We start from the raw sequence: 27,871 nt of genomic DNA, 5'->3' as shown, positions 1-27,871 counted from the left end.
GCTCCCTCCCGAGAACTGTGTAGAAAGCCACCAGTCTACTTTGGACAGCCGCTGTGCAGACACGAACGAGCGAGGTCGAAGGACTGGATAGCGATACACTTCCTTCTTATAAACCTACCAGGCCACCAGTGATCAGCAAGCTCCCCTACCTCGCAGAGTTTGCAGACCTACTCGATCGACCTAGACCGAAACGAAAGCTTAGCAATACATAACGACAATTCCGACGCCCGATTCCTGCAGCAACTGGAACGTCGCATACCAAACGTCATCGTCATCGAACTTATAAATCGAAATCCCTGCACTTGAACGCCTCGTGCAAGAATCGCCCTGCTTCTCGATCGCTCGTTTTTCGTCAAATCACAACTTCCAGCCCTCATCGATTCGGCCAGTCCGAGTCATCCGTCGAAGCAACCAGATCGCCCAAGATGCCTGGTGGAGGAGTAGTCATTGACGCATTCAAGAGTATGTCCACGAAGCAGACAACCAGCATTCATCTACCACTGCCGGGACGGTCGCTCATCCGTTTGCTCCTGTTACTATCCAGACCTTATTCGTCACGGCAAGAACGCCCAACCATCTTCCGCCCCTGCTCCTGCTCAACCTACCAACGCCTCGACGTCAGGTCATCACTCTCGTCAACAACAAGAATACGCTCAGGCTCAGCATCAGCAAGCACAGCAGCAACAACAGGCGGGATACGGAGGCGGCGGTGTGCAAGGGTACAGCGGACAGAACCGACAACAAGCTCAAGCTATGAACGACAATCTGCAAGGTGCGTTTTTGGTACGGGTTGAGCGAGAGGAGGTGCATCATCGGACAATCTTATGGGATGATCGCTTGGGGCGGTGCAATCTCATCAAGCTTTCACTCCACGTCCGCCGCACTCCTTTCGCTTGATCGACGTTTCAAGTCGAGACAATTTGATGCTTACAAATGACGTCACTCTCCCTTTCATCCATCATTCTTGGCCTATCGCTTCGGTACCGCCACAACGTTCCACCCTTTATAAACACCATCGCCAAAACACAACACTCGATCAATCGACCGACAATGCCCATCTCGATGTCATTACGCCACGTATGTACGAATCATCCTGGTTAACTCTTGCAACATGCCTCTATTACGGACCGCCTCCACATCAAACTCGTCCAATCCCATAACTCGGATCAACGGGCTGTCTCTATCATCTCCCACTACAGCTCCCTCGCACCAAGGGAGTCAGCAGCACAGCCAGGTACCTCTCGCATCACCCGACTACCAACGGGAGGCTCAGCAGATTGTTAGGGAGGAAAGGGAACAGAGGGAGAAGATGCCCAATTACCCCGTGAGTGGTCAGAAGTAGGAAGGTGGTTTGAAGTCAATGTTAACCGACTCATATCGATGGCACCTTTTTCAGGGTTTGGAAGGTTTCAAGCTCGTCGAGAAAATGGGAGACGGTGCCTTCTCTAATGTATACAAAGCCATCGACAGGACCAGTGGGCAGAAGGTTGCCGGTAAGTTATATATTTCGGCTTCTCATCGCGGGGGATTACTTCCTGACTGCGACGTTACGCATTTCAGTCAAGGTCGTCAGGAAGTACGAGCTCAACGCCACTCAAGTGAGTCAAGGTCGTTTTCATACCTCTTCATCAGCGAAGCCGGCCCTCCGGCGGGATCTCGAGGCAAGAGTATACTTGGCGAGGAGACATGGGTCTCGAGAAAATGCGCTTCTGCTTCGTATTTCTTCTTGCCCCATGCCCTCTCCCACTTGCGCGACAGCTAGCCAACCTCCGTATACTCTTGGTCTCGATCCTGCTCGGGGAGGAAACGAAGAGAAGGGAAAATCGAGATCAGATGGCTGATCGTTTCCTGTTCCTTTCCCAATCCTTCCGTCCTCCTCCATACTCGCCGCCTTCTGTTCTAATGCACAGTCCGGCAACAAGCACTTGAACCCCAACTTCAAGAAGAGGCCCAGAGTTACGGAGGTTGGTGTCACTGTCCCGTACAAATCTACCCTTCCCCCTCGTTCTCAGAGTTTGCGACGATTTCTCCTCATTTCGTTTCAAGCTCTTGGCTTGGTACACTGCATAGACAATCGCTGACACCTTCCTTCCCTGTCAATTCAGCGCGCCAACATTCTCAAAGAGGTCCAAATTATGCGAGGGACGAACCACCCGAACATCATCAAGTTGATCAGCTTTAGCGAGAGCGACGAGCACTACTTCTTGGTCCTCGAGCTAATGGAGGGAGGAGAGCTCTTCCATCAAATGTAAGCTTTGAATCGAGATCTCCTTATACACCTAGTTTCCACGCTCACATCGCCGTCGATCCCCTCAACAGCGTCAAGTTGACCTATTTCAGCGAAGAACTTTCGAGACACGTCATCATGCAGGTGGCTGACGGTATTCGGTACCTTCACGAGGTACGAGGAGTGGTTCATCGGTGAGTCTAAACTGGTGACGTCGAACGCTCTCATGTTTGAGGTGTCTGACGTACTGCTTTCCCAACAGTGACATCAAGCCCGAGAACTTGCTCTTCGAGCGAATTCCCATCGTCCCGTCAAAGCACCCCATCCAGCGACCTTACGATGAGGAGAAAGAGGACGAGGGTCAATTCGTTCACGGTCGAGGCGGTGGTGGAATTGGACTCGTCAAGATTGCCGACTTCGGTCTCTCCAAGATCGTCTGGGACGAAGTTACTCAAACTCCTTGTGGTACTGTCGGATACACTGCGCCTGAAATCGTCAAGGATGAGAGGTACTCGAAATCGGTCGACATGTGGGCTCTCGGATGTGTCCTTTATACTTTGCTCTGTGGTTTCCCTCGTAAGTCATGGGTCGGCGCGGGCTACAGCAAGCCTATGTTCTAAGTTATACGCGCGCTTGCTTCAACAGCCTTCTACGACGAGAGTATCAGCGTCTTGACCGAAAAGGTAGCTCGCGGTTACTACACCTTCCTGAGCCCTTGGTGGGACGATATCTCGCATTCGGGTGAGCTTCTACCTCAAAGTCCGAGTACCCACACGGAGAGACCCTGATCATCCCTTTCTTTCGGTCATCTCTTCAGCCAAGGATCTCATCACCCACTTGCTTTGCGTCGACCCGAACCAGCGTTACACTATCGATGAGTTCCTAGCTCACCCTTGGTGCAACGAGAAGCCTACCGGAGCCGGTACCGCTCCTCCCAGATCGCACCCGCCCACCACCGCTTCGAACATTCCTATCGACTCGCCTCTACTTGCTTCTGTTCGTGCTGGTAACCGTGAGGGACGATCTCCCGGTGTAAGCGCATTGAAGGAAGCATTCGATGTCACCTATGCCGTACACCGAATGGAGGAGGAAGGCGGACACAGGCGGGGTGTCGGGGCCAACGTGCCCGGAGGAGCCGGACGAGGGTTCATGCAAGAACTCAACGAGGAGGACGAGGATGTGGACGAAGACGCCCAGATCGAGCACGCTCGAAGGAAGCATGGCGAAGTAGTGGCTAAAACGATCAACGAACACCGAGAACGCGCCAAGGCCCAGGCGGCGTCTGGAGTCAACGCGGCACCGTCATCGAAACACTACCAGGGACGTGGTGGAGCAGATCGACGACAAGCCGAAGCGGCTCTTTACGATGGGCGTGCCGGTCAGCGAGACCGTGGTCGGGGCAGTGGAGGCAACAAGGCAACCTTTGACCTCAATATGGATGCAGCGACTCTGCTCGGTCGAAGGAAGAAGCCTATCGGAGAGTCTCCATTGGCCAAGCAGGTGGTGACTCACAGCACTCCCGCTAGTCCCATGCACTACTAAGCGGCGCCACGACCTTCCATACACACACCCTTCTCGTTGGGCAACATCATCCTTTTTTCACGACGTGTAGAAGAAGAGAACAGTCTCTTCAACCAAGTGTAGCCTTGTTCTTCCCCAATTTTAATCCGCAGACGGCCGGACACCAGACATTTTAATATCATGGCAAGCACCGCAACCATCGTGCCGCGCCGCCATAGTAGAATAGTTTGACGAGATTATTGTCCGGTTCTCGACGTTTTGAAGAATCGATTGTGATTGACCATTTGTAGCGATTATAATATCATTCCCCCGAATCTGGTTGCTGTCTTGACGGACATGATAGGGTTGATAGTGTCCGTTCGCGTTGATCTTGGAATTTCAGTCTCTCCCGGAAGCTTTGGGTGTATCAACTGGAAGTTCAAAACTCGTGAACGACGGCCTTGACAACTGCAAGTGTAGAGCTGTAAGGTATCAAGACATCTCTCAGTCACAAGGCATATTGAACGCCGATACCATTGGACCGAGACCAAATTATCCTGAAAATGGCAAAACCCAAGTCTGTCGCCGTTGCTGCTGCTAAATCACGCGAGACGATCGAGTCGGACGTAGAGATGGACAGCGACAACCTGGACGAGCAAAGCTCGAGCGAGGAGAGCAGTGAAGAGAGCAGCAGTAGCGAGGAAGAGGACGAGAGACAGGCTCAGGATGTATCAGGAAGCACGATGAAGAAGCCTAGTGGGAAACAGAATGGCAAATGGCCGTAAGTCAGCTGATGGAGTTGTTCAGCTTGTACATGGGCTTGGAGCTTGACGTACTGGTCCTGTCCTCGCATAGTGCGTATGAGCCTCCCACAGGCATGAATGCTATGCCCATCAATGTAAATACGGCTGCCAGTGAATTCGAGTGGAACGAGCTCGCCAAGCGTTCTGGCGTCGAGCTATGGTGTATACGAGTGCCATCAACTGTAGGCATCGGCGCGCGCTCTCGAACGATATACTCAGGCTGATGGGCTCTCCGCAACCGCAGTTCAAGACTACCCGACTATCAAATCTCCAGTTGGATGCATCCGTTCTGAAGCAGGGCAACAAACCATCTTCGAAACCGCTTGGAACCTTGACTACCAGCCGGAACAGCTACCACCTCGTACCATCGTCCTTGCCCTCCGCATCATCGTCGTCCTCAAACAACCTACCTAAAGGCGTCAACTTGGAGCAAGAACCTGACTTGCGGCCTTCCCTGGTGGACTCGATGCTTCCCGCTGATCAGGTTGGTCGCGGAGCTAGGAGTGCAGGGGATACGGACAGGGATCTCGAGAGGGAGGGAGCTGTGAAGGCCGAGTTGGGTCTAGATGGGAGCAAGGCGGCCGGTGCAGAAGAGATGCAGGGGTTGAAGTTGGTAGTACCCGATGGCCGACGAGCTGGATTTTTCATGGGTGAATACACAGAGACAGAAGCGATTGATAGTCTTCTGTTTCCTGACGTCGTCTGCCTAAAACAGCTCCGATCCAGCCGACGAGGCATGTCATCCTTACTCCCCTTGTGGGACCCACTGTGGATGCTGAAAACTCGAGCACACTTGTCAACCCTACAACCACCGAAGCGTCAGGCTCAACACCTGCGCCCAAGAACCGTCACCCACAGCCTGCCGGTCTCAAGTACCGAAATATTCCTTTCGGCGCGGTCAACCCCAATACCTCCCATCTCGTTGGCGGTCCGGGAAAGGATGCTGGCAAGGACACCATGGTCGCGCCTAATGCGATCGGGCAAGAATCGGCTGCAGCCGAGGTGGTAGTGGAAACGTCTTCGGTCGTGGTGACGCCTTCAGGCAAGAACAGCGAGAAGAAGAAGGACAAGAAGCGCAAATCTACCGCAGGCAAGGGTATAGACGGCGTTGAAGACCCCGCCGTGGCGGAGAAGCGGGAAAAAGACAAGGACAAGGAGCGAAAGAGAAAGGTCGAATCTTCTGGCGGTAGCAAGTCTAAGAGGATGAAGACGGAATAGAGGGGTGGGGCTGTACATTTCTTCTTGGTCGTTGACATACCAGTAGGATGCATGGATAGATCATTTTACGACTTTGACCGAAGAATCATCCCAGCACACCCCCTTTCTTCAACCTTTTCTCCACCAGCGCGACGTACTGTTCCATCCCACGTGGAAGAGGGCGGACCTTGCCAGCGCCGACCCGATAAGTTGTCCCCGCGCGGCTCTCCGTCGCATTTGTATCATCGTCGGTCGACCCGGCATCATCGCTATCGTATGATCTTGCGTTGGGTTTCTCGCCTTCTATCACCACGCGATTAAACCATCTAGCGAAGGTTTTGCCGATCAGCGAGCTTCCTACATATCAACGAGACAACAGCAATTACCTGTCATGAGTGACCAGGACCAACGATCCTTTGTACGATCGCAGAGTCTCCCCCAAGGCTTGTAACGTAGGTGAATCGACGTGCGTGGTAATCTCGTCAAGCACACTTTCGACCGATATCCTCTAGTTAACATCAGAGATCGAAACGACAGGATGAGCGTACGAGCAGAGCAGACTCACAGCATGTGCGGTCGTTTCCAAACGATCAAGGCGAAGACTAGGCGGACCTGTTCGATTGTACGATGAGCGGACGCGCCTCTATTCAGCTCGGCTCGAACTCACTTTCTGGCCTCCGGATAGTAACGCCACTGGCGTATCACTCGCGGTCTTGCCTTGGAGACCAAATGAGGCGAGACACGCGCGTATCTCTCCCTCATCGATAGACCCCCTTTCCCTTTCCATCTCTTGTGCAAAATACCGCAGCGCTGTCAACTTCGCATCCTTGGCCGCTATCGTTGTCATTTCCGAAACCGAGTCTTGCGAAAAGTATCCGACACGCATCAAGGGGTGAAGGGTGACTTTGCCGGACGCCGGTTTCAATTCTCCCAAGATGAGTTTGACCAGTGTTGATTTGCCATGTCCGTTCTATGGCAACGATCTGATCACCTGGAAACCCCTAATCAAAATCGAAGTTACTTACCGCTCTCATGAACGAGCACCTTCCGCCCTGCTCAAGGGTAAAGCTGACATCTTGCAACAATGGTTTACTCGCACGGCTGTATCGCACGGAAACATCCTCGAAATGAACCGCGTCCCCCTTGGTCTTCAGTTCGGGAGGCTCGGGTATCTTGATGGTAACTGGAGGTTCGCCTTGATCGACCACGATCTCCAGCCGTCGGGAGACATGATATCCTTGTAGATCCCGGTTCAACTTGAATCTGGTCCCTTTGGCACTCTGTTCTAGACCCCAACGCTCGTCCAGCCTGGGGTAACTTGAACTTTAGCAGGAAGTCTGAAAGGCTTTATCGAGAGGTCGACTTGCTTTTTCTGCCTAGACTTGGCCATTCGCATTCTGAATCGTATGTACGAATAAGCTTCTGATGCACGGCGATCTTTGTCCAGATTTACCTGTTGTCATCACCGGTCTTCTTGGCCGTCGCCACTCCTTGTCGGATCGATTGTTGGATCTGCTCTTCGTCTGCATCAGCCAATCGGAAGACCCTGCTGTTTATATAGGATGACGCCCACATGCTCCTTCTTCTTGTCCATAGCCTCGCTCATAGTCTTCATCCGCCTCGTCTTCTTCCTCTCTTCCACCTGGAGCGCTGTAGGCGTACCGTCGAAATACTTCAGCTGCTGATCCCTGATGTAAATCGTCTCCTCGACAACGTTGTCCAGGAAATCTTGGTCGTGGGAAGTAATGATGATAGTTCGTCCCGATTCGTCGGAAGACAGGTGCGCCTCAAGCCAGAGTGTGGCTTCGATATCCTGGAAGGCAGACAGATGTTGAGAGCCGACCATCCTCACTTCGGACAGTCTGGAGACTTACCAGGTAGTTGCTCGGCTCATCGAGAAGCAATACATCGCTGGAGACAAGCAAGCTCTTGGCTAAAGAACACCTGCTCTTCCATCCTCCCGATAACGTTTGATAGGGTTGTTGCATTACCTCCGGCGAGAAGCCTAGTCCGTGCAGGATCTTGGATGCTTGATGGCCGAGGGAAGAGACGTCAAGCTGTTTGCGCACGTCGTAACGGAGAATTTGTCAAAAATTTTGCCGGATTCAGCTGAGGGTCACTGAAGATATACTGACACTCTCCAGCTGTAGACTCATGGACGTCAAGAGTGCCAGAGCTTGATCCATGACCTGCACATCGTCTAACTCGTCATCTACAGGAACACCTGTTCGTACCCCCTCAAGCCTTGATGAACACGTACATCAGCTTTCAGCCATCTCAAGTCCAAGTCCATCTAAATGACCTACCTGTCCCTGAACCTGTCCACAATCGTCTCCTTCTTGATGACCTCTAACCTAGCTGCTTTACCTCTCGTTCCGCTCCTCCTAGCCGCAATATCCTGCGCATCTTTCACATCTTCCTCGGCACCGATCAACCAGGTCTGGAGGAGGTAGAGGTGGACTTGTTTGACATCTTGGTCCGAGAGGAGCTTGTTCAAAGCTATGAATGGCAGCCAGACCACAGGTGCATGACTGGCTCCGGTCAACGATGGCGCGAAGATCGCATTTCAAAGGTGAATCTGACTTGCCATCGTGACGCTCTCGGGCGAGCACCTTGTCCCTATCCCCCTTTATGACGAAATCCAAAGCGGAAAGCTGTGATGCGTCTGACCCTCTCTCATCGTTTTCGTCTTCTACCTGGGACAGGAGTGCGATCTTGATCGACCTGGACATTCCTGGAATGAGATATTGCGAGAGCGCTTGGAATAGGGCTAGAGTAGATCGAACATGATTCATCAGAACAGGACCCCCTGTTCGCACAGAACGTGAGCATCTTACTGGATTTCCCGGAACCATTTCTTGTGGGTTCGCGAGGACGTCGTCAGCAGGATCATCGTCAACCCGTGCCCGAAGTGGACCCTTCTTCTTACCTCCCAATCAAAGCGTATCGCCGCCCTTCTTTCAGCTTGACATCCGTATCAAGGAGGATCTCCTTTTCCCCGTTCTTCCCTACCGCAAGCGTCACACATTTCAGATCGATATCTTTGCTTGTGTTGAGGGTGTCTATATGAAACCGGGATTGTTGCGCGGTCGCTTGGATCGTGGCGTTCATGTTGCTCTCTGATCTCTGAGATATTAGTGGCGTTTGCCAAGAGATTGACATGTGAAATGCGGTAATGATGGTTAAAACGGTAGACTCGGAGGGAGAGGGTACATCTGACGACTACATGTTCGTCTATATCATCTCACTCGAACGCAAAGCGATGTGCGCCCTTTTGCCTCCATGTTGACTTGCGACGTCAATCTCCCTCCATCCACCTTGCGGATCCGGCCGAAGCGCCAAGACGACATTCAGCGTTCTCCCCCCCCGGGAACCGCGGATGATAAATTCTCTGCTAATTGCTGACGTCACCATTCCCCCACCTTGCCCCTTTAACGTTGATCGATCATCTACCTCTCAAGGTAGCGATGATCGGATACACGAAATCACACAGAGGTACAGTTTCCTCTCACTATACATCACATGATCCATCACCATCATCAACAGTACCAATCCATCCCTTCCCTCAGAACAAATCATGGTGACCACCCGATCCAGCAAATCCTCTGCCTCGCAGTCGGCCAACCAACCCGATTCCGATCAACCCAAGATCGACCAGGCTCTCGGAGCTTCGGGGGGAGAGACCAAGACCAAGGGACAGAAGAGGACCGCCAGTAAAGCCAAAGATGAGGAAAAGGAGGATGATCAGGAGGTTCAGGCCGTTTCGAAGGAACAGGTAGAAGAAGAGCATGCGGACAAGAAGAGAAAGGTCGAAGACGATGCAGAGGATGTAGGCAAAGATGACTCGGCCCCAGAAGCGAAAGACCAGAGCAAGGAGGAATCTAAGCCCGAGACCGAGTCGAAACCAGTCGAACATCAAATCTCTGACAAGTCCGAAGTCACCGCTGCCGAGAAGGACTTGACCAAGCATGCGGACGTTCTCGAATACGGTCGGATTCACTTTCTCTACAAACCCCGTGTCGAGATCATGCATCCGTCCGATATCTCAGAGGTACAAAGACTGCATATTATCCTGCAGCCTCACGATGAAAAACACCCGGAAACCTTTGAAAAGGACGGCAAGGGAGAGAAGAAACCGGTCCTCTCCCGTTTGATCGGGGTAGGGAGAAAGGTCCTGCCCGATGCGGAAAAGAAGAGCGAGGGAGCGCCGCCTCCGCCTCAAAGTACCGGGGGACGAGGGAGGGGGAACAATCTGGGTCGTGGAGGGAGACAACCGTGAGTTCTCGAGGTACAGAAAGAGTGCTGACTGCAGACTAATGATGTGGCACGTGTCCACCGATGACGCAGGTTCTGGGGTTTCGTCTCGGACGTCAGCGAGAACATCGAGGACCTGCATTCCAGACTGGGAGAGGCAAGTCATTCCTTGTCTCGGGTACTAGGTGTACCATCTCATACTGATCCCAGATGCTATATCAAAACTTTTAGACCCAAAACGAGACCAAGACCAAAGGTACTCGCACGACCGGCCCTGATCGTCTGATCGCGTCTGGACCCTACTGTATCCTCTCTCACGCATCTACCAAATCCGGCGAAGCCGCCTCAAAGACCCCGGAAGGAAAAGGTGACCCTCCTTCTCGACGAGATACTCTGCTCGTCTACAGCTTGACGTTGCCGCACGAGATGGGAGAGGTGCAAAAGGCTTTCAATTTGAGAAGGGAAGGGGCATTCAGGGTCAGCGTTAAGAATCCCAAGATCAATACACCTGTTCCTGGAGGTGCTGGGACCGGATTGAAACAAAAGGCAGAGTTTCCCGAGGAACGTGAGTTGTCAAAACTGCTTGACTATATCGTAATGCATCCTGACCGAGATCTGACTCATCGCGATCAGTACAAAACTCCATGGGCGATCTTCGCTGGCACCCACTGACACCTCCGTCCTACCTCGATTATCAACACGCCGAGCTTTTGCTCATCGCAACCCACCCCTCCGATCTCCCCGATATCGCTGGAGACGAGGTCTTGCATGACATGGAGGAGATTGCTGACGAAGGCGATATTGAGCATCTGAACAAGGCTCAAGGGGAAGAGATGGAAGAGGAGATTGCGGGAGAAATCTTTGAAATGCTCAAAGCTAGAGATGCCAAGGGGACCGTCGTTGGAGGAGATACGGTGATTACTGGCGAGTGGGAATAGACCATGTCGCAAAAGAGGAGGTCACCACAGAAAAGGAATTTTACGTTGTAAACGCGGTCGCGTCCCGTTGAGGTCAAGCCTAGGTTGCCTGTTTGTTTGACCATTATGCTATCTGGTTTGGCAAGTGCGGCACCCGAAGAACGTTCTGTCTATATGGCCTGATCAATCTCTCAACCGTCACTTCGTCTCTTCAACTCCCTAAAGATCTCCTTCGTGGCCAGCTGGCGGCTTTCCCGTACGGCCTGCTCTGTCTTGCGAACATCCGGCACGATCATCTGCGGTTCGACGGATCGAGTTAACTCAACTGGACGAGCGCAAGTAGCCTCGTCACTCACAGCCTCGGCCAATCCTAAAGCTTTAACAAGATCAACGACGTGATTCTGTCCCACCAGAATGTCAGTAGCCTCCGTATTCTTGAAGTTGGCGGCGAAATCTCGGATGATGTCTTGAGCCGATACAAAGACGGTTCTGACCGCTTCTGCCACCTGTCGAAAGGAGATGTCAGAATGAGCTGCACACGCTAGGCCAATTGCTCCAAGCTTACGGGCTGAGGTACTGTGGAAGGGGCAGCTCCTTTGCCCTTCTTGCCTGCTTTGACTTTGTAGGGCGTCAGTGCTATTTCCAACATGGCATAGCACTGTGTTGGAAGAGATTGTTAGATAGGCTTGACAGCGATATGATCTTCGCGCCCTCACCTCCATAAGGGTTGCCGCCCTTTCCATTGATTGCCTGCCTTGCTCCCCAGGAACTAGCTGCGCCAAGTCTGCGATGGAACAAATATTACAAGGATGATACTTACGCAACGACTTTGCTGCACGATACTCACCCTTCAATCGCTCGCAGATACTGGTGGGATCGGTCGACTCTCCTACGCGACAAGCTCTTGCGAAGTGTCCTATGGCCTGACCGATGTCGAACATGATCCTATCCGTGGTGTTCTAAGCAGGTCCCTGCAAAGGTCAGCTGAGCTCAGCTAGTCTGGGCCACAACGGATGACGCTCACTTCACTATCGACACTGATTTCCAATCTTCGTTCAGAGGCTGGGTCAAGAATTAACGTCCATAGATCGGCGCCTGCTCGAACAGTAGAAGGCTGCGGACGAATACCATCATTAGCGAAAGAACGGCTGCGGAGCTACCGAAGACTAGACTCACTGTAGACAGCTTGCCCAGCTGGGTCTGCTGAATAAGACCTTCATCGTGAGCAGTTCCGAAATCCGGAAAGAGGTCCCAGTCTCTGACATCGACGGCGGTGTCTGATAACGGGCCCCAAAGCTCAGCATTCGATCAGACGGATTACATCGGGAGGTTCTAAATTCCTCACCCTCGGCGTAGAGTGACAAGTTCTGAATGGCCACCGATCTGTCGGCTCCGAGAAGCTCGCTCGAATCCCGCATAGCAGAATGTCGAACCAACTCGAGCTCTGTCAGTTGGCGCTGATGGGAATGCTGGAATTTGTCACCGAGCTCGAGCATTGAGGGAACCTGTGTCGTCGGTTAATCAGCTGGTGGCTCAAAAGGCCGGCATTACTGGGAACCTACCTGCGAGTAAGCCTCTTCGGTGAAGCCGGCAACGCTGGTCTCGCCTACATCGCCCTGAGTCTTTTCATATACTTGTTTGCACTGCAGAAGCAGGCTAGCCAGCGCCGTCCTAGTCTTCTCTCCACCAGCGACGTAGTCCGGCGTTGACCTCTCGGTAACAAAGTGCAAAGCGGTATCTTGCTGGAATGTCCGCATTTTCAGAGGTGCGATATGCTCGACGATCAAGGATGGTGCCCCTTTGATACGTTTGATGTTAGATTTGGACTTCCGCATTAAGTCCCACCTCATTTTGACTTACCGATCAATCGATACAGCCTTATCAATAGCATTCGTGCTTGTCCGTTGGCAGGGCTATCCCTGAGATTTCGTTCCAGGGCGACTATCGCCAACACAAGGTAGGCTCTAGCATCTGAGGGTGGGAACAAAACAGTCAGCTACGCAGCTTGTAGTGACAGAAGCCTAGTTTACCGACCTTTTGCGTCCTTGTCCAGTCGCCAGGCGTTGATCCATGCTTGAGCCGCCATCAGGGCGTAGTCATCTGCAGGTCGGACATCGGTCACAGGAAGGTCTTTGCCTATATAGAGCAACATTTGTGATAATTAGCATGCGTAAACAAATTCTCTTCATGAATTATCCTTACCATATGCTGCCCCTGCAAAGTACTGCATAAGAAAGACTTTCCCGGCCTCGATCTCCGCGTCCCTGTCACTCAGGGGCAAAGCACGTCGCAGCAACTTGCGAGCGTTAAGATTACGCATATAGCTCTTGTATTCGGACTAGCACACCGGGATCAACTGCATGCCGCACGACTCTCGGTCGGCGTAAGGACTCACTGTTGTTTCGGTTACCATGGCTTCAAGTATACTTCTGATAGCCGGTTCAATGCATCCCTCTCGGCCTTGCAAATAAGGAAGAAGGTCATCCCGTACGCATCCCTTGTGGCCAAATTCCTCGAGATACCTCGATAGCACCTTGATAGTGGCTGTCTCGCCTGATCCCTCGCTGTCAACCGAGAGCCCAAGTGTATCAAGCTTTTTATTGATAGCGAGCAGAGCCATCAAGGGGGCGCGTTCCTTCTTGACGAATGCGGACTGCGAAGCCAAGTCAAGCAGAGTTCGTTGTGTTTCCGCGAGATAGGTCGCTGGGGATTTTGCGGAATCCTTGATGAGTTCGGGTTTGGACAGCAAGAGGAAAAGAACCGAAAGGTGCGTTATGTACGCTTTGTAATTGGTCTCCCTGCGTACCAGGGTCTGTCAGATAACCATTCGGGGATAAACCACTCGGACGAGACGGGACCTACGGCAAGTCGGCTGCACCCCGGATTTGGTCGTCGCCTCGCTCCCATTCCTTTTCCCAATCCCAGTCCTGTGCCCATGAAACTTCCTGTTGTCCCTGTATCGTTCCCTGTACATCGGTTTCATCGGCATCAGGGACGTCCTGCTCGTCCACGTCTTGAGCGTCTTCTGGCCCGCTAGACTGCTTGACCTCGGCGCCTTCGATGAGCCGTTCAGCAATCTCTCCCACCAATTCCCACCGTTCCCACTTGATACGCAAATCGCCAGCGACGGCTGTCCACCAACCTGCTTCGAATTCGACGTCTTTCTCGGCTTTCCTCAAATCAGGCGTAAGAGCCTCCAGGGCTTCCTTTTCCAGTGCAGAGCCATTTTTGACCCCAGGGCCTTCCGTGATGGAGGGTAGCGCTCTACGCGTTTGTCCAGCAGCTCGACAGATTCGTACCCAAAGGATGAAGACATCTGGGGTCCGGTATGGATTGGCGGGCGAGGATGTCAAGAGAGAGTAAGCCAATGAGAGTAACAATGGTTTGCTTTTGCTAGGGGTTTTGCGGTCGGTAGCCTGTTATCAAATCGGAAGGCTCAGAGTCAGTACAGCACGTGGAAAGCATTGTGAAGTCATCCTTACTTGAAGATAGAGCGACATTGCAGCCCAGTGAGCCATTTTCGGGTCCTGGCTGTGCTTGAGCAAGAGTAGCGCCGTCTATGTCAGAGAGCACCGAACATATCAGACATATGGGGATCTGGTAGATCTGGAATTGAACTCACATCTTGCATGCCACTCCAGTCTCGTGAGCGGAGACTGCACAGGAAAGCCTGAGCTCCTTTTTCCAAATCCTTCTGGTTGTCTGCATTCCAGGCATCGAGATATATCTTGCGTAGCTCCTGGTCTACACGGATTCCCCATGAGCCTTCAACGTTTGATCTTCGTCCTGATGAACATACATTTTCCGAGTCCTTGAAGAGCGAATTGGAGAACGTTGATCACGCCATCATCGAATACCCGAGTCGGCGGAGCTGCCGCGGCGCCGTCCGCAGCCTCGGTTTGTTTATCTTCCACTTCCTCGCCTTCAGTCGGCTCAGCTGTCTGAACTTTTTGGATCTTCTTCAATAAAGCCTGTCTTCCGCCTTTGCCTCGAGCAGCTGCTTTGCCCTTGCTGCCGCTTCCGGTAGGTATCTTCTTCTCCTGGTCATCTTTGAGTAGTGTCTCGAAGACTTCTATCGCCTGATCGTCTTCGCCGAGACGCTGATGACAGAGGCATTTCAAAGCTTGAAAGGTGGGGTTGGTGGCTATCTTTGGGGTCTTTTTGGTGAGCGTTTGTAGCTGACTTAAGGCCGAGCCTGGTCGACCACGGTCGATATCCTCTACGAGATCATGTCCATCCCCCGGAGCTTAGCGTCGGCAACGATGGATGCGGCTCTCCAGCTTACCAAAGACCGGTCGAAAAAGTCGCTGCTCCATTATGATCGGATTATATCCACTTATGCTGCGTTTTGGGCAATCAAGTCATCAAAGCGCAATGCATGTGTTATTGTCACCTTCAGGAGGGGCACAAAGATATGGCTGGATTGCTGGGTATCAGTCGTAATGCTCCGAGGTGCTACTTTTGTTGACGCGATCGAGGTGGAAACAAGACTACTATCGGCCGATTCAGACCTGAAACATTTCCCTTCTGTGATCATCACGCAGGGATTGTGCGCAATGCTCTTTGCGACGGGGCGCATCCGGCTTGGACTCGTCGAGACATGATGCTGATCATCGAGTATTGATCGACAAACGCCTTCGAGATGTACAATCACCTAGGGTCTAGGAAGACTCCCTCTTGGCCTTGACGTTTGCTCGCCTGGCTTGCACACCAGCCCTCAAGTCATCCAGCGCGGTAACAGTCTGTTCCCAAGACAAGCATGCGTCCGTGATCGACACACCGTACTTCAGACTGATGAGAGAAGGCGAAAGAAGCCGTCAGCGCTTAGAACAACATCTCGGCGGTCGATTGGAACTCACCCAGAAGGACCCTCGGGAGGGACGCTCTGCTTTCCCTCGTTGATGTTCGACTCGAGCATGACTCCGAGAATGTTCTGAGCCGTCTCTTGTCCTTCGAGTTGTTCTCGCTGCAAGACCGTGAGATGTGAGAAACAGAGGAATCGCAATAGATGCTAAGAGGCGACCCACAATGTTTTTAGCGACCTCCATCTGCTTTTGATGTTGTTTCGAGCTGTTGCCGTGCGAGCAGTCGATCTATACCACAAAAACGAAAGTGTCAGCGAAACGGATTTGACAGTCCTGATTCGATCAGGCTCACCATGAGCTTGGTCGTCACGCCAGCCTTGGCCAGCTTGTCGACACAAGACGAGACGTGTTCGGCAGCGTAGTTGGGTCCTTTGGAGGATCCACGCAGGATGACGTGGGTGAAAGAGTTGCCCTGTGGAGCGATATTTAGCAGTCAATACCCCTGTTAGACATGTTCACGGGAGCGGCTTTATCAACGCACCGCAGTCTCGACGATTGCCGAGAGACCCTGCTTGGTCACCGACAAGAAAGTATGACCGGTAGCAGCAGCCCTCATGGCATCAACAGCAATGTCAATCGACCCGTCCTGCAGTTCTTGTGGCTATTAGTTACCGGAAAACCTAACGTTACACTGAACCGGCATGCTTACAGTCCCGTTCTTGAAGCCGATCGGCATACTCAGGGCGGACGCCAACTCCCTATGTACTTGAGACTCGGTGGTCCTCGCACCGATGGCTCCCCAACTTGTCAATTCGGCCGTGAATTGCGGAGAGATGGTATCTAGCCACGCCGAATCGTAAATCAGCTTCTTTCTGCATGAAATTAATGAGATTGGAGAGATCGCAGACTCACCGAGGAATTCACAAGCGGTAGGCAAACCGAGCTCTGCTAGGTCTAATAGCAATTGTCTACCGATCCGCAAACCCTTGTTGATCTGGAAAGTTCCGTTCATGTCGGGATCGTTGATGAGCCCCTTCCATCCCACAGTCGTTCGAGGTCTGCAAGAGAAGCCAAAGATCACAGGGGATCAGCAAGCGAGGACCGAGCATGTGTGGTCATTTCCGCGGCTCACTTTTCGAAGTAGACTCGCATCAGGATGAGCAAATCTTCTTGAGCCGCATCAGTGTACTCTTTCAGCTTCCTGGCGTAGACCATGGCAGCCTCGGGGTCATGGATCGAGCAGGGTCTATCAAACAAGATAGATGGCATACATCAGGTGAGTTATTGAACTTTCCGGAAGACTTCTCACAACTCACCCAACAACAACCAGCAGCCTATCGTCGTCACCCCTTGTCACTCGTTCTACGTATTGACGTCCATCGAGAACCGTCTGAGCTCCTCGTAAAGACAGAGGCATCCTGGATAGTAGCACCGATGAGCATCAATTTGGAAATACAGATTCCCGTCATTCCCGCCTACTCACTCCTCCATCAAGATCTGAGGCCTGAGTAAGGAGGAATTCAGAAGCGTTAGCGTGCGATCTCAGAACAAGTGACTTGCCGATATGAACTCACGGGATAAGAGGCCTGACGGCCTTGACTCTTCGGTCATCCAGAAGTTGAGTAGCCTGTCGATTGTCATCCCCAGATTCAGTCCGTTGGTGATAAGTCGCAATGACAAGATCCGACCAGAAAGAGGAAGGTTTGGCCAATCAGTTGCTGCGCAATTGTCACAAACGTTGCAAGGCGAGCTCACCTGTTGCACGGTTACGGTAGGAAGCGACATTTATTTCTCTACGTCTTTTTGTGGAGGTATTGTCTGGGTATTCTACGAGTTTCGCCAACCAATTTGGGAGTTAAATGATTACACGAGGAAAGAGGTTGAATATCTCTGCCAGTCGCAGTCCATCCGAAATCTCTCTCGTCGACCTCGCTCACGCTCCATCGCTCGCATCGCTCGAGCGAGTCATCTGCTCAACCGCCGGCGCGGAAGCAATAATGTCGATGCGGGTGAATGAGATTTCGGCTGGAAGTATTTGGTTTCGAGGTCACGTGATGCGAACCGAGTGCCGTCCTTACGTATTGACCGAAGGGTCCCGCGATCAGGCCCATTCATGCACACCGCTAGTACTAACTGTTAGTACTGTATACGTTCATCAAATGATTGCACAAAAATGGGTAGAGGTCGGTATGGCGCTGGAATGTCGAGCAGAATATGATAGAACGGTACTACAATGAGCAATAACGCAACTACCAGCTTCAGGACGGCGTGCGAAGGCTGTCGTCAGCGCAAAGGCAAGGTGAGCCCAAGCGGAAGTCTCGGGCGGAGGTCATGGGCGGAGCCTTAACTCTCGACCAGAAAATCGAGGTCTTGCTGGAAGAGATCATACGCTCTCATCAGCTGGGATGCTGGATAACTAAGTCCGTTGGAACATTCTGTAGTGCTCAGGTGAACGGCCCGTTTGCCAACCCTGTGTCAAGCGAGGAAAGGAATGTGTATATCTGCGTCAAGCTCCATATATGACGATGCCGGAGACGAGGTATGTCAGGGGACCAGCTGATACCAAGCTTGTACCTTGGCTAATCCGCTGGCTCGTTGCGGGAATTCACAACTGTTGACAGGCAGAGATCTACGCCACGCGAAAATGTCGGATTGGAAGCCGCGATGGAAAGTTCGTCGTCTTCGTCACGACGACCACAAGAGACGGGTCGAGATCCGGATATACTATTCCGGAACCACCATGAGCCGCAGCAGACGATCGCGGCTGCAAGCCATTCGGTACAAGCGGCGGGTGTCATTGCGGAAGGCTCGGGGCATCAAAACTCGACAAGCTCGTCCAGCTTGCCTAATCCACCCGCTATCCTGGGTGACAAGCGAAAGGACAACGTCGAGCATTACCGACGGCCGCTAAAGTCCCGAGCACTGGAGCGTCAACAATCGTGGTCACCTTCGAACCTTGATTTCTCCTACGGACATACTAACGAGGCCAGAAGACCCGACCAAGGGCAAAGACCATCCAGACAACGGATCGAATCTTTCGCGGCAAGGCGGACCGATCGACCATCATCCATGTCTTCGGTGACGCCTACCACGCCGAATTATCCAAATTCGGTTCAGAATCTTACGACAGCGGTCTTGCCGTCGAACGATCAGCTGTTAGATTCTTTGCCAATGGCAACAAGGTTGCACGACGTATTACATAGCGAGGCTCCCATCCCGGCTATGAGCCGTTTGCAACCAGCAGGCTCTCGGTCCATGCGGACAAGGATCCCGAGCGGGGTTCTACCGCTTGAGAGCGAGGCCTCGACGCTGGTCAGCCATTTCCTCGATCACACCAATACCTCGCTACCTATACTTAGCAAGACGAGGCTCTGGCTTCAAGTCGAGGCGTTATACACTAACGTACATGACGTGCTCAAACAGGAAGACGTCTGTCTGGTCTTTCGTAAGTCGATCAACACTGCAAAGCGGCGATCGGAAAGCTTCTGCGCTGATCCCTCGGAATAGTGGTATTTGCATGCTCTGCCAGCACCATCCGAGGCAATTGCGCAGAGACGGTTCACCTGAAAGAGAGGGCACCGAGTAAGACTACCGAACTATCCCCTGACGTCAATGCTAAGCTAACGCTCGCTACAACCGATGCCTCTCTATAGGCTTCTGGGCAGAGGCTAGCAAGGTAAACAAGAGAGTGGATGGTGTGAGCGGACGATGGCTGATGATCCATTTGCCGTCTCGCTTAGCATCTCGCAGCTTGTACCGCCGTCGACTCGGTGTTGCGAATAGAAATTATGCTGCTCCACTTGCAGTACGTCATGTACAATCCAGCCGCCGGAGGTAAATCATTATGCGTGAATCCGTAGCAACATGTCGTTGAATTTTCTCGCTCCTGATCTGTAGTCGTATGGGATCTAGCTGGAGCTACCATGCGGACTGTCATCGATAGCGGATTCCATCACGAAACCTCAAGTACCGGCAAGAGGGACGACCCGGACGCCCAGATCGATCACCAAGTGGATCGACGGAGAAGGCTCTTCTGGTCGTAAGCAGAGTGGGCCGTGGTATCTGAGAGGGAATAATAACGCACTACCTTTGTAGAATATACTGTATCGATCGTAACCTCGCCACGGCTTTAGGTCGGCCTCCTGGTATACCTGACAACTGGATCAGTGCCGAGGTGAGCAAGGTTCTTCTTTACTAAATAGAGCGATCTAAGCCGCGAGTCTTCGGTTCGGCTGCAGCTGCCCTCTGTACTCGACGATGGGTACATTGAGGGAAGGGGCGATGACAGCCAGCCGAGCAGGCTGAGCCCGAGCAAATTGGCCACCCGCCATCATATTCGTATCCGACGCCTGCAATCAGAGGTACACAATCACCTCTACTCGGCTGCGGTACCTGATGAACCCCCGCCTAAGACCTGGTTCGAGTCGGTACAATCACGGCTGGACCAGTGGCGCGAGGATTGGCCTGCCCCGACCAGTTTTGTCAGCGAGGAGTGGCTCAACCTCAACTATCACATGACGGTGACTCTGCTGTTGCGGCCGACCGCTGCCAACCCCAATCCTGACCGATCACAAACGCAGACGGCACTCGACAGCAGCAGTCAAGTAATGAGGTTCTATAAAGACATGTTTCGCAAAGGGCGCATTAATTATAGTAGGTCGTGCTGTATCTTGTGTTGTTATAACCGGATGTTGATTGCCTTCCTGGTCGGACTGTACAGATTGGGTTGCGATGTACCAGCTCTTCATCAACGGCGTGACTTACCTGAATGGGTTGTGGCAAGCGCATCGCCATGGATGGAGCATTGTCCCGACGCTCGTGGACGCATTGCTGGATATACAAGGCTGCTCATCTATCATCGAAGCGTTGGCCGGTACGTGTCATGTGCACAGCACGACGTTACGCAGGTCGAGGTGCTTATGATTTTGCGTAGTCATCACCCCGGGTAGTAGCGGGATACGAAACGCATTTGAACGGGTATCCGAAGGAGTCATACGGCATCTCAGTCAATATTCGCGACTGGCCGGCTTGTCGAGACAAGTATCGCCGAGCGGTTCCCAAAGTCGGCCTTCCAACGGGACAACAACCGTCTGCTTACAGCCGCCGCGGTCGTCACTCGATAATTACACTCAGACGACGGTGGAGCGACTTGAACCCCATGATCTCCCGTTTGCCCAGGTGCCACAATACTCGTCTGGCTTTCCCAATATCATTGGCAATGAGATAGCGCTCGACGAATCACTCGTATTTGGCGAACATCCGTTCGACGATCTCCTATTCAGGCCGCTGGGGGATTATACGGGTGATCAATGGGACGAAGCAGTCAACAGTGTACTCGACCAGATGGCAGCACAATAGATTCGCTGCTCTCGATATGATACAACTGGCATAGCGATCTGATAGCCCAGACAGATGACACTTTAACAGATTTGATCCCGAGGGGCCTTCCCGGAAAAGACTTCCGCCAGGTGTTCAATGCAGGACCGAGCGACGTCTCGTTGGACGCTCAGTGCAGAACCGCCGATGTGAGGGCTAGGAGGAAGCGAGGAATCACGTCAGTGTGAGCTTCCTTCCTACCCTGGAGACGAATCAGACCTACGTGACGATGCATCGCTCGTGCTTGACCAACCGCGGATTGCTGTCAACGGTCGGCGGCTCTACAGCCATGGCATCTAGTCCGGCTCCGTGGATCAGGCCCTGATCGAGGGCGTCAATCAGGTCATCTTCGTTGATGATACCGCCGCGGGCAGTGTTAACGATTATGGCAGTCGGCTTCATCTTGGCAAACTGCGCCTTGCCGATCATGTCCTTTGTCGACGGCAATAGGGGAATATGAAGCGAGATGACGTCGGCGACCGGATATCCCTGCGTGTCCAGGTCCTGGATCCATTGCAAATTCGCACTCGGGATCGTTGACTCCCAGGCAGCTTTTGCGGCAGCAGAGATGTAAGGATCGAAGACGAGAAGTGAGCAGCCGAATGCTCCGTGGAACATTTTGCCGACGGTCAAGCCGATGTTCCCTCCGCCGATGATAAGGAGGGTAGTCCCGGTCAACGTTAATCCGGTCAGCCCAGACTTTTGTGTCAAGTATTGCCCAGCTTTGATCCTAGCGTTGATGATCGCGATCTCTCGGCCGACACTACAGATGTGATCAGTTAGCGCGTCGTTCAGGATAGCTCTTGCCAAACACCGCTCGCTCACGCCATCGCAAGTGCCAATGCGACTTCCGCAACGCCTATGGCCTATCGACCCAAAAAGCCGAGTGAGTCGCAACGTTGGTCTTATCATCTAGTCTCCTCACTTACATTTGCACCGGGCGTGTTCATCAGACCGACGTTCGCATTCTTCAGAGCACCTATGTCGAGTTGATCGACCCCGACGCCGTGCTTCTGTACCCATCTCAGGCGTTTGCATTGAGCGAGGTCTTCAGACGCAATAGAGCTACCTCGGACGATAAGCGCGTCCGCATCGTCCTTCCATCTCGATATCTCGGGCTGATCGCAAGTGATCAGCCTGAAGCGGCCTTTCACCATGTGTTGGACATCGGGATGTAGAGGATCTATCGCAAAGACTGATGGGAGGTGTTTACTGGGATAGGTCATGGTGTCGATGATTACGGTAATGGTCGAGCGGATGATACGCATCCAGGACACTGGAATTTACAAGGCAGTCTGCTAATGTGTGGAGGCTAGCCTTTTTATCTTGGCCTCCGACCATTTCATGGCGTGGCGTGGCGAGAAATCATCGGCGATGAAGTGTACATGTCGGAGGGCGGACCTCGGGCATCCGACCGGAGCCTCCGACTCTGTGAACCGTTATCGGGCGAAAGGATAGCTTATATAGTCGCTATGGAAGGATCACCTGAAGCTTGGCGGCCCAAAACAGCTCACCCCACCAACTCATACCAATCCTCGCTGAGAGACACCCTGCATCATGCCCTCTACTGAAGTTGTTCGCGTCGATACGACCTCCGCTAGCAAGGACGTTAAGCTCGACTACAACGATCCAGCGTACAAGAGCGCGTTGGCATCTTGTCGACCCAATCTCGTCAAGCAGCGGTTGGCAAACCGACAACTTGCCCACTCGCTCTCCATCAAGCTGATTCCTGATCCTGAGATGGCGGTGATGGCCGCTGACGCCGGCTATCACTCGCTGTTGATCGACCTGGAACACAGCAGTATCAACTTGAGTACGGCAAGCGCAATTTCTTGCGCCTGTCTGCAAGCTGGGTGAGTCGCAACAGGCTCCGAACAAATAATGATTCGATGCTGATCCGGGCATATTGGTAGTATCACTCCCATCGTGCGTGTTCCCGCCAACACGTCGGACTGGATCTCGCGAGTGTTGGACGGTGGCGCGACTGGTGTGATCGTGCCCCACGTCAACTCCGCGGCCGAAGCGGCGCATGTTGTCAAGTATGCCAAGTTTTTCCCTCTCGGCGAGAGGAGTGCCACGGCCGGTCTTCCTCTCTTTCGATACCGGTCGCCAGCTCTGAAATACGCCAACGCGTGCGCCAATGAAGCGACTCTTGTCGTGGTCATGATCGAAACCCAACAAGCGCTGGATGTAGCCAAGTAAGCGTGAATGCGGGCTTGATTGCCATGTTGAGCCTTTGGTTGACCCCGATAGTGCTTTGTAACAGTGAAATCGCCGCGGTCGAAGGTGTCGACGTGATCCTCATCGGCACGCAAGATCTGTCCACCGAGTAAGCCAGATTCCTGCGCTCGACGTCGGTCTGTGTGCTGACCTGCCGCATAGTATGGGAATCGCTGGAGAGTTTGACCACCCTCGTATTGCGACAGCATACCAAACGGTAGCCAAAGCCATTCACGAGGCGTCTCTTAAGTCTGGAACGGTTAAATCTGTCGGAGTCGGCGGACTGAACGGTCGCCCTGATCTCATCCAGAAGTTTGTCTGTGATGACGAATATGGTGTCACGCGCTACGCCATGTCCGCGACCGATTCGGTATTGGTCATGAAGTCCATGAAGGAGAAAGCCGAAGTTCTGGAGAAGATTGAGCAGACCATCTGATGGTTGGACTGTAGGAAATGCCTTGTGTAACCAGTTGCTATTACTATGCTCGTGTCTTGGATCAATATCCTATCATTGGAATACTATATTCTGCAGCTACCTGCTCGAATGACAGTCAGAACAAAATGGGCCATCTTGCTACGTTCCTGAGCGGAAGAAATCGCGACCATGAATCTGAATAACTGCTCGCTGCCCTCTACATTCCACATCCTTGAAGATCATAAGGAGACGATGATTGCCCCTACGCGGTCGCGCCTGAGGATGGCTCGTTGATTAAGCGCATGACCGCAGATCGGCTTACACACACGTGCCGAAGCTAGAAGCGAGCAAAAGCTCATCGTCTAATCACCCAACGTGGAGGTTCGCCCTCACAGCTCCACCGTAATGACAGTTCGGACACCGTCCGCTCCTGTAGCCCGTGGCCGAATGAACACCGTCCGGGCCTCCGATGCGTCGAGCAACCTATGTGTTCCCGTATTGGAGGGCTCCGTGAGATTCTCGGAAAGCCTCCTGTAACCGCGACGACTCCGCGAGACTGCCACATTCTACGCGATGCGGCGCAGTCTCTGACGATTTTATCCAATTCGCGCGAGTCGAGTTTCATGTATATAAATCATGTCACGGGGCTCCAATGAAGTATGCGATAGAGAAGTGCATCGACGACATAACTCAGACTCGATACACTGAATACAACGCGCTGCCATGTCAACATCAATCAAGGCACTCGGCCAGGACGAACAGCCCAGCGTCTCCCATAAAGAGGTGTTGGAATACGATGAGGACAGCAAGCAGGACCAGTCTTCGGCTTTGGAGGGGTCGGCAGAGCCTGCTCATATCGAGTGGACGGAGGAGGAGTCTCGTCGCGTTCGATTCAAGATGGATATCTGCATCTTGCCTTTGTCAGTATAGGCCGCGCTGCGGTCCGTTCAAGCTTGCACTGACTCAAGCGCGGACTTTTCAGGCTCTGTTTCCTCATGATCTGTTCGGTGGGCATAAAATCATTTGTAGACGAGATAGCCGAGGCGAAGCTGACAGCAATCGCCATTCCGCTGTTTGTTAGTTCCTCGACAAGGTGAGTTTCATGTTGGTCTCGGGCCAGCTTGAGAGTTCTAAACAGACGCTCTGCTTGTTCAGTCCAATATCGGCAACGCTAATACTGCCGGGATGTCTGCGGATCTTGGCCTGACCAACGACCAATACACGTTAGTGTTGACTCTGGACCGAAAGATCCCATTTGTACTGAAGAGGATGGATCTCTTCTCACATTTAGGATGCTACTGACCGCGTTCTACATCGTCTACGCCTGTTCGCAATGGGAGATCCTCATGCTACGTTTCGTCCAGCCCAGGATCTGGCTATTCTTTGTTTGCATGGCTTGGGGTCTTGCAAGTGCGATGCAGGGTGTAACGACCAACTTTGGAGGTATGATTACCTGCGTAAGTCGGAATTTAGCGTCTAGCAGCAATCACCCGCTCACTCACATCCGGGATCGTCATCGATGTAGCGTGTCCTGATCGCCTTTTTCGAAGCCGGTGGAGTGCCCGCCATCTCGCTATACTTCTCCATGCTATATCCGAAGGAAGAGTATGGTTTGAGGTGGTGTATCTTCCAGGCCTGCGCAGCTTTGTCCAACGCTTTTGCGGGGTAAGCCGACATCCTCCACTTCGGGAGCTACGCAAAGCGATCGGCTGACCCGACTCACCTTGCATCACACAGTGCCCTCGCATACGGCATCGTCCAGATCAAGAGCTCGATACCGGCGTGGAAACTGCTATTCATCATCGAAGCCATGCCTACTTTTATCTGCGGAGCCTTGATATTATTCTTCTTGCCCTCCGGCCCGGGCAAGTGTCGCTTCCTGAACGAGCGAGAGAATGCGGTCGCCTATGCTCGAGTTTTCCAAGGAAAGCCTGGCGAGCAGGAAAAGGGGCTGAATCTCAAACGAATGAGCCGGGGTCTCATTCGACCCTGGACTTGGCTCATTGCTATCATCCACTTTTGCGGTTCAACCGCGTTCAACTCGATTTCCGTCTTTTTGACTGCTATTCTCCGGGATGTGAGTATGGCCGGCATGGTCATCGTTCACGAATTCTCACCAATTGATCTCGTCACTATCGACAGATGGGTTTCACTTCGATCAAGGCACAGGGAATGTCTGCACCTCCTTATATCGTCGCATACATCGTCGCCGTCGCCATTGCCTTCTTGTCAGACCGCAAGAAGACAAGGGGAATCTTTGTTGCCATATTCGGATTGCTCGGTAGGTCGCTCCATATCTACAGGAGCCTCGGAAGGACTGATGCGTACTCCTTACGCAATAGGTGGAGCAGGGTACATCATCGTGGCGTATGCGCCTTCGATGCCTGCCAGATACTTCGGAGTGTTTATGGTGAGCCAAAGGCGTCATGACTCTCTCTGCGGGGGATGCGTATTGAGAACAGATGCCGCCCGTTGGACAGGTCGCTGTCGGCGTGTACACCGGACAGCCCATGATGTACGCCTGGTGTGCAAACAACGCCCACTCGCCGTCGGAGCGAGGCGCTTCGTTGGTGCTCTTCTCAGTGTAAGTGATCATGGCTCGATATAACACGCAGGCGATTCAACGCACATGATGTTGTTTCCTATGGCAGCACCGGACAACTTGGATCGATTCTCGGATCAAACATCTACCCGAAACACAGCGCGCCTCGATACTACCTGGGAAACACCGTTTGCGCCGGTGCGCTGTTCATGTCTTGCGTGCTTTCAACCATCGGGACCATGTGAGTGTTCCGCCAGCCGTCTGATGAATCGACTCTGACCCCCGTTGTAAACAGCGTTCTTCGACGACGAAACCGACTCAAGGCTATCGCTGATGCTCAAAGGACTCCCGAGGAATTGCTCACGATGCGGGCCGATCCTGACAACCGCGCCAACTATGTCTACACCATCTGAGTCGTCGTCTCGACAACAAGTCTGTTTGGCTTGCTGACAATGTCCAATGAGAAAGGAAAAAACAAAGAAACAACGGGAATGTAGCCATGTTATTAGGTCTTGCACAAACATCCGTTAATTGTCAAAGAATCTCGAACTCTGTTATTCATCTTGAACGCTTGTCCGAAGTTTAGAAATGGTATCTCAACATGACAGATTGCCTGGACATCGACCAACGCCCTGCACACCTGCATGTGGAGATTTTGAAGTCGTAATACTTGACGACCTTATCGAATCGTACAGTGAAGTGTAGTCAGCTCATCGCAATCTTCCTTCAGCTCCCATGTTGCAAACTTGCTGAACACACCTGCTGACACGTGGGTCACCTGTATTCTTATACACCACTGACCTCAGTGAAGAAATGTCGATATGACCCTATCTCTGCTTTGTTCAATGGTTCCATGGTGCACCTGTCTGCTTCGCATATGGTTCCCCATCGTGTGTTACAGTATAGCAGGCTATCCCGCTACTCAACCACTCGATCAGCCTACAAGCTCATCGGCGTCATCATCGATTCGTCGAATTCGCCTTCAAGTGAGCGGTTCACAGACTGTATGGTGAAGAGAGCGCTAGTTTCGCAGCTTGGCCTGTGATAGTGTGATGGTAGCAGAACGCATACTTGATTCGCACAGAACAGACCATCGTGTACAGATCCAGTGATGAAAACGGGTGAAACGTTGGCGTCGCGAGCAAGCCATTTGGAAGCAGACGGAAGCAGAATGAGCATGCCGGCACCGGGCTCGATCGAAAAAACGGAAGCGAGCCATTGCGTCATCCGTCTGGGACCTTTTGTTGTCTTTTCAGCGTCGAAACCGAAAATCAGGTCGACCGATTGATCAATCGATGGGAAAGGGATCATGATCGCACGATCCTAAGGAACCGGGGAAAGTATCGACCTCAGTTGAACAGCCTGACAGGATGGAGGTGATGGACCTGTAGAAGCAGATGCGATTGAATGACGGCGGTACAAACACGACTAAAAGCGCAGAACGACTGACCCCGGCCTCTGACACTGGCGCTCGAAAGGGAAGATAACGACCACGGTACGCCATCGACACGACGCAGTCGACCGATTACATCTAGCTTGTCGATACCCCTGTACGCGCTGTACGATATTAAGACTCACAAATCAGAACTGTATACTGTTCACAGTGACATGATGC

The 27,871-nt window shown here is 52.6% G+C and overlaps 10 protein-coding genes across 10 annotated transcripts; 6 read left to right on the top strand and 4 right to left on the bottom strand.

Annotated features, from left to right (window-relative positions):
* Positions 1–279: 279 nt before the first annotated feature.
* Positions 280–3,829, top strand: HD553DRAFT_226814 (putative serine/threonine-protein kinase). The gene is made up of 11 exons (XM_046177280.1): positions 280–462; positions 545–772; positions 1,200–1,324; positions 1,397–1,493; positions 1,561–1,598; positions 1,911–1,964; positions 2,106–2,248; positions 2,320–2,421; positions 2,490–2,803; positions 2,873–2,968; positions 3,045–3,829. The coding sequence occupies exons 1-11, from the start codon at positions 426–428 to the stop codon at positions 3,767–3,769; spliced, it is 1,959 nt and encodes a 652-aa protein (XP_046037189.1). The 5' UTR covers positions 280–425; the 3' UTR covers positions 3,770–3,829.
* Positions 3,830–4,195: 366 nt separating this feature from the next.
* On the top strand, positions 4,196–6,136 carry HD553DRAFT_310393 (uncharacterized protein). Its single transcript, XM_046179835.1, has 4 exons — positions 4,196–4,508; positions 4,583–4,712; positions 4,775–5,180; positions 5,246–6,136. The coding sequence occupies exons 1-4, from the start codon at positions 4,291–4,293 to the stop codon at positions 5,746–5,748; spliced, it is 1,257 nt and encodes a 418-aa protein (XP_046037188.1). The 5' UTR covers positions 4,196–4,290; the 3' UTR covers positions 5,749–6,136.
* HD553DRAFT_226785 (P-loop containing nucleoside triphosphate hydrolase protein) lies at positions 5,572–8,966 on the bottom strand. The gene is made up of 14 exons (XM_046177279.1): positions 8,657–8,966; positions 8,565–8,584; positions 8,315–8,497; positions 8,034–8,226; positions 7,863–7,971; positions 7,602–7,784; positions 7,301–7,540; positions 7,181–7,239; positions 7,095–7,124; positions 6,753–7,035; positions 6,395–6,697; positions 6,293–6,339; positions 6,114–6,218; positions 5,572–6,053 (listed from the first exon to the last, which is right to left on the bottom strand). The coding sequence occupies exons 1-14, from the start codon at positions 8,887–8,889 to the stop codon at positions 5,834–5,836; spliced, it is 2,208 nt and encodes a 735-aa protein (XP_046037187.1). The 5' UTR covers positions 8,890–8,966; the 3' UTR covers positions 5,572–5,833.
* A 261-nt stretch (positions 8,967–9,227) lies between these two features.
* On the top strand, positions 9,228–11,203 carry HD553DRAFT_226703 (uncharacterized protein). Its single transcript, XM_046177277.1, has 4 exons — positions 9,228–10,002; positions 10,075–10,138; positions 10,213–10,546; positions 10,615–11,203. Exons 1-4 carry the CDS (start codon positions 9,305–9,307, stop codon positions 10,917–10,919), a joined length of 1,401 nt encoding a protein of 466 aa, XP_046037186.1. The 5' UTR covers positions 9,228–9,304; the 3' UTR covers positions 10,920–11,203.
* Positions 11,204–11,209: 6 nt separating this feature from the next.
* Positions 11,210–15,272, bottom strand: HD553DRAFT_226642 (N-acetyltransferase B complex non catalytic subunit-domain-containing protein). Its single transcript, XM_046177276.1, has 17 exons — positions 15,184–15,272; positions 14,698–15,117; positions 14,521–14,642; positions 14,381–14,434; positions 13,761–14,314; positions 13,294–13,696; positions 13,101–13,236; positions 12,933–13,034; positions 12,759–12,869; positions 12,461–12,696; positions 12,244–12,403; positions 12,075–12,175; positions 11,923–12,012; positions 11,746–11,857; positions 11,615–11,682; positions 11,464–11,556; positions 11,210–11,397 (listed from the first exon to the last, which is right to left on the bottom strand). The coding sequence occupies exons 1-17, from the start codon at positions 15,212–15,214 to the stop codon at positions 11,269–11,271; spliced, it is 2,922 nt and encodes a 973-aa protein (XP_046037185.1). The 5' UTR covers positions 15,215–15,272; the 3' UTR covers positions 11,210–11,268.
* A 6-nt stretch (positions 15,273–15,278) lies between these two features.
* HD553DRAFT_295499 (putative phospho-2-dehydro-3-deoxyheptonate aldolase) lies at positions 15,279–17,628 on the bottom strand. The gene is made up of 12 exons (XM_046178490.1): positions 17,459–17,628; positions 17,278–17,330; positions 17,187–17,207; positions 17,020–17,121; positions 16,836–16,949; positions 16,616–16,761; positions 16,413–16,543; positions 16,245–16,349; positions 16,056–16,175; positions 15,926–15,991; positions 15,758–15,864; positions 15,279–15,689 (listed from the first exon to the last, which is right to left on the bottom strand). The coding sequence occupies exons 1-12, from the start codon at positions 17,486–17,488 to the stop codon at positions 15,560–15,562; spliced, it is 1,125 nt and encodes a 374-aa protein (XP_046037184.1). The 5' UTR covers positions 17,489–17,628; the 3' UTR covers positions 15,279–15,559.
* Positions 17,629–18,228: 600 nt separating this feature from the next.
* Positions 18,229–21,061, top strand: HD553DRAFT_341631 (fungal-specific transcription factor domain-containing protein; the record flags this gene model as incomplete). Its single annotated transcript, XM_046182655.1, has 10 exons — positions 18,229–18,242; positions 18,325–19,148; positions 19,211–19,285; positions 19,357–19,379; positions 19,444–19,537; positions 19,601–19,742; positions 19,799–19,877; positions 19,942–20,356; positions 20,424–20,576; positions 20,637–21,061. The coding sequence occupies 10 exons, from the start codon at positions 18,229–18,231 to the stop codon at positions 21,059–21,061; spliced, it is 2,244 nt and encodes a 747-aa protein (XP_046037183.1).
* Positions 21,062–21,123: 62 nt separating this feature from the next.
* HD553DRAFT_328647 (D-isomer specific 2-hydroxyacid dehydrogenase) lies at positions 21,124–22,305 on the bottom strand (the record flags this gene model as incomplete). The annotated part of the gene is made up of 4 exons (XM_046181884.1): positions 21,124–21,235; positions 21,303–21,842; positions 21,905–21,945; positions 22,009–22,305. The coding sequence occupies 4 exons, from the start codon at positions 22,303–22,305 to the stop codon at positions 21,124–21,126; spliced, it is 990 nt and encodes a 329-aa protein (XP_046037182.1).
* Positions 22,306–22,341: 36 nt separating this feature from the next.
* On the top strand, positions 22,342–23,866 carry HD553DRAFT_226471 (Pyruvate/Phosphoenolpyruvate kinase-like domain-containing protein). The gene is made up of 4 exons (XM_046177275.1): positions 22,342–22,932; positions 22,993–23,277; positions 23,346–23,408; positions 23,462–23,866. Exons 1-4 carry the CDS (start codon positions 22,637–22,639, stop codon positions 23,733–23,735), a joined length of 918 nt encoding a protein of 305 aa, XP_046037181.1. The 5' UTR covers positions 22,342–22,636; the 3' UTR covers positions 23,736–23,866.
* A 571-nt stretch (positions 23,867–24,437) lies between these two features.
* On the top strand, positions 24,438–26,669 carry HD553DRAFT_370359 (major facilitator superfamily domain-containing protein; the record flags this gene model as incomplete). The annotated part of the gene is made up of 12 exons (XM_046184169.1): positions 24,438–24,634; positions 24,697–24,721; positions 24,796–24,807; positions 24,870–24,937; positions 25,006–25,171; positions 25,240–25,379; positions 25,452–25,791; positions 25,857–25,995; positions 26,057–26,124; positions 26,195–26,298; positions 26,366–26,497; positions 26,552–26,669. 12 exons carry the CDS (start codon positions 24,438–24,440, stop codon positions 26,667–26,669), a joined length of 1,509 nt encoding a protein of 502 aa, XP_046037180.1.
* Between the last annotated feature and the right edge of the window lie 1,202 nt (positions 26,670–27,871).

This window comes from Filobasidium floriforme (assembly GCF_021052385.1).
Source record: "Filobasidium floriforme strain CBS 6241 chromosome Unknown HD553scaffold_9, whole genome shotgun sequence".
NCBI classification, from domain to species: domain Eukaryota; kingdom Fungi; phylum Basidiomycota; class Tremellomycetes; order Filobasidiales; family Filobasidiaceae; genus Filobasidium; species Filobasidium floriforme.
The sequence above is the reverse complement of the archived record's forward strand: the minus strand, read 5'-3'. Positions and strand labels throughout refer to the sequence as shown.

Bases quoted from the DNA above. Each gene is read 5' to 3' on its own strand.
- HD553DRAFT_295499 (XM_046178490.1), bottom strand. From the start codon at position 17,488: ATGTCGCTTCCTACCGTAACCGTGCAACAG. The intron at 16,762-16,835 runs GTGAGCCGCGGA...CTTCTCTTGCAG, and splicing joins ATGCGAGTCTACTTCGAAAA to ACCTCGAACGACTGTGGGAT. The intron at 16,350-16,412 runs GTAAGCATGCCG...CAAGAACTGCAG, and splicing joins TCGGCTTCAAGAACGGGACT to GACGGGTCGATTGACATTGC.
- HD553DRAFT_226703 (XM_046177277.1), top strand. From the start codon at position 9,305: ATGGTGACCACCCGATCCAGCAAATCCTCTGCCTCGCAGTCGGCCAAC. The intron at 10,139-10,212 runs GCAAGTCATTCC...CAAAACTTTTAG, and splicing joins TGCATTCCAGACTGGGAGAG to ACCCAAAACGAGACCAAGAC. The intron at 10,547-10,614 runs GTGAGTTGTCAA...CATCGCGATCAG, and splicing joins GGCAGAGTTTCCCGAGGAAC to TACAAAACTCCATGGGCGAT.
- HD553DRAFT_310393 (XM_046179835.1), top strand. From the start codon at position 4,291: ATGGCAAAACCCAAGTCTGTCGCCGTTGCTGCTGCTAAATCACGCGAG. The intron at 4,509-4,582 runs GTAAGTCAGCTG...GTCCTCGCATAG, and splicing joins AAACAGAATGGCAAATGGCC to TGCGTATGAGCCTCCCACAG. The intron at 5,181-5,245 runs GTGAATACACAG...TGCCTAAAACAG, and splicing joins ACGAGCTGGATTTTTCATGG to CTCCGATCCAGCCGACGAGG.
- HD553DRAFT_226642 (XM_046177276.1), bottom strand. From the start codon at position 15,214: ATGGAGCAGCGACTTTTTCGACCGGTCTTTG. The intron at 15,118-15,183 runs GTAAGCTGGAGA...ATGATCTCGTAG, and splicing joins ACTTTTTCGACCGGTCTTTG to AGGATATCGACCGTGGTCGA. The intron at 13,697-13,760 runs GTAGGTCCCGTC...CCTGGTACGCAG, and splicing joins CGGGGTGCAGCCGACTTGCC to GGAGACCAATTACAAAGCGT.
- HD553DRAFT_226471 (XM_046177275.1), top strand. From the start codon at position 22,637: ATGCCCTCTACTGAAGTTGTTCGCGTCGATACGACCTCCGCTAGCAAG. The intron at 22,933-22,992 runs GTGAGTCGCAAC...GCATATTGGTAG, and splicing joins TGCGCCTGTCTGCAAGCTGG to TATCACTCCCATCGTGCGTG. The intron at 23,409-23,461 runs GTAAGCCAGATT...CCTGCCGCATAG, and splicing joins ACGCAAGATCTGTCCACCGA to TATGGGAATCGCTGGAGAGT.
- HD553DRAFT_226814 (XM_046177280.1), top strand. From the start codon at position 426: ATGCCTGGTGGAGGAGTAGTCATTGACGCATTCAAGA. The intron at 463-544 runs GTATGTCCACGA...GTTACTATCCAG, and splicing joins AGTCATTGACGCATTCAAGA to ACCTTATTCGTCACGGCAAG. The intron at 2,804-2,872 runs GTAAGTCATGGG...TTGCTTCAACAG, and splicing joins TTTGCTCTGTGGTTTCCCTC to CCTTCTACGACGAGAGTATC.
- HD553DRAFT_226785 (XM_046177279.1), bottom strand. From the start codon at position 8,889: ATGTCAATCTCTTGGCAAACGCCACTAATATCTCAGAGATCAGAGAGC. The intron at 8,498-8,564 runs GTAAGATGCTCA...GATCTACTCTAG, and splicing joins AAATGGTTCCGGGAAATCCA to CCCTATTCCAAGCGCTCTCG. The intron at 7,541-7,601 runs GTAAGTCTCCAG...TCTGCCTTCCAG, and splicing joins ATGAGCCGAGCAACTACCTG to GATATCGAAGCCACACTCTG.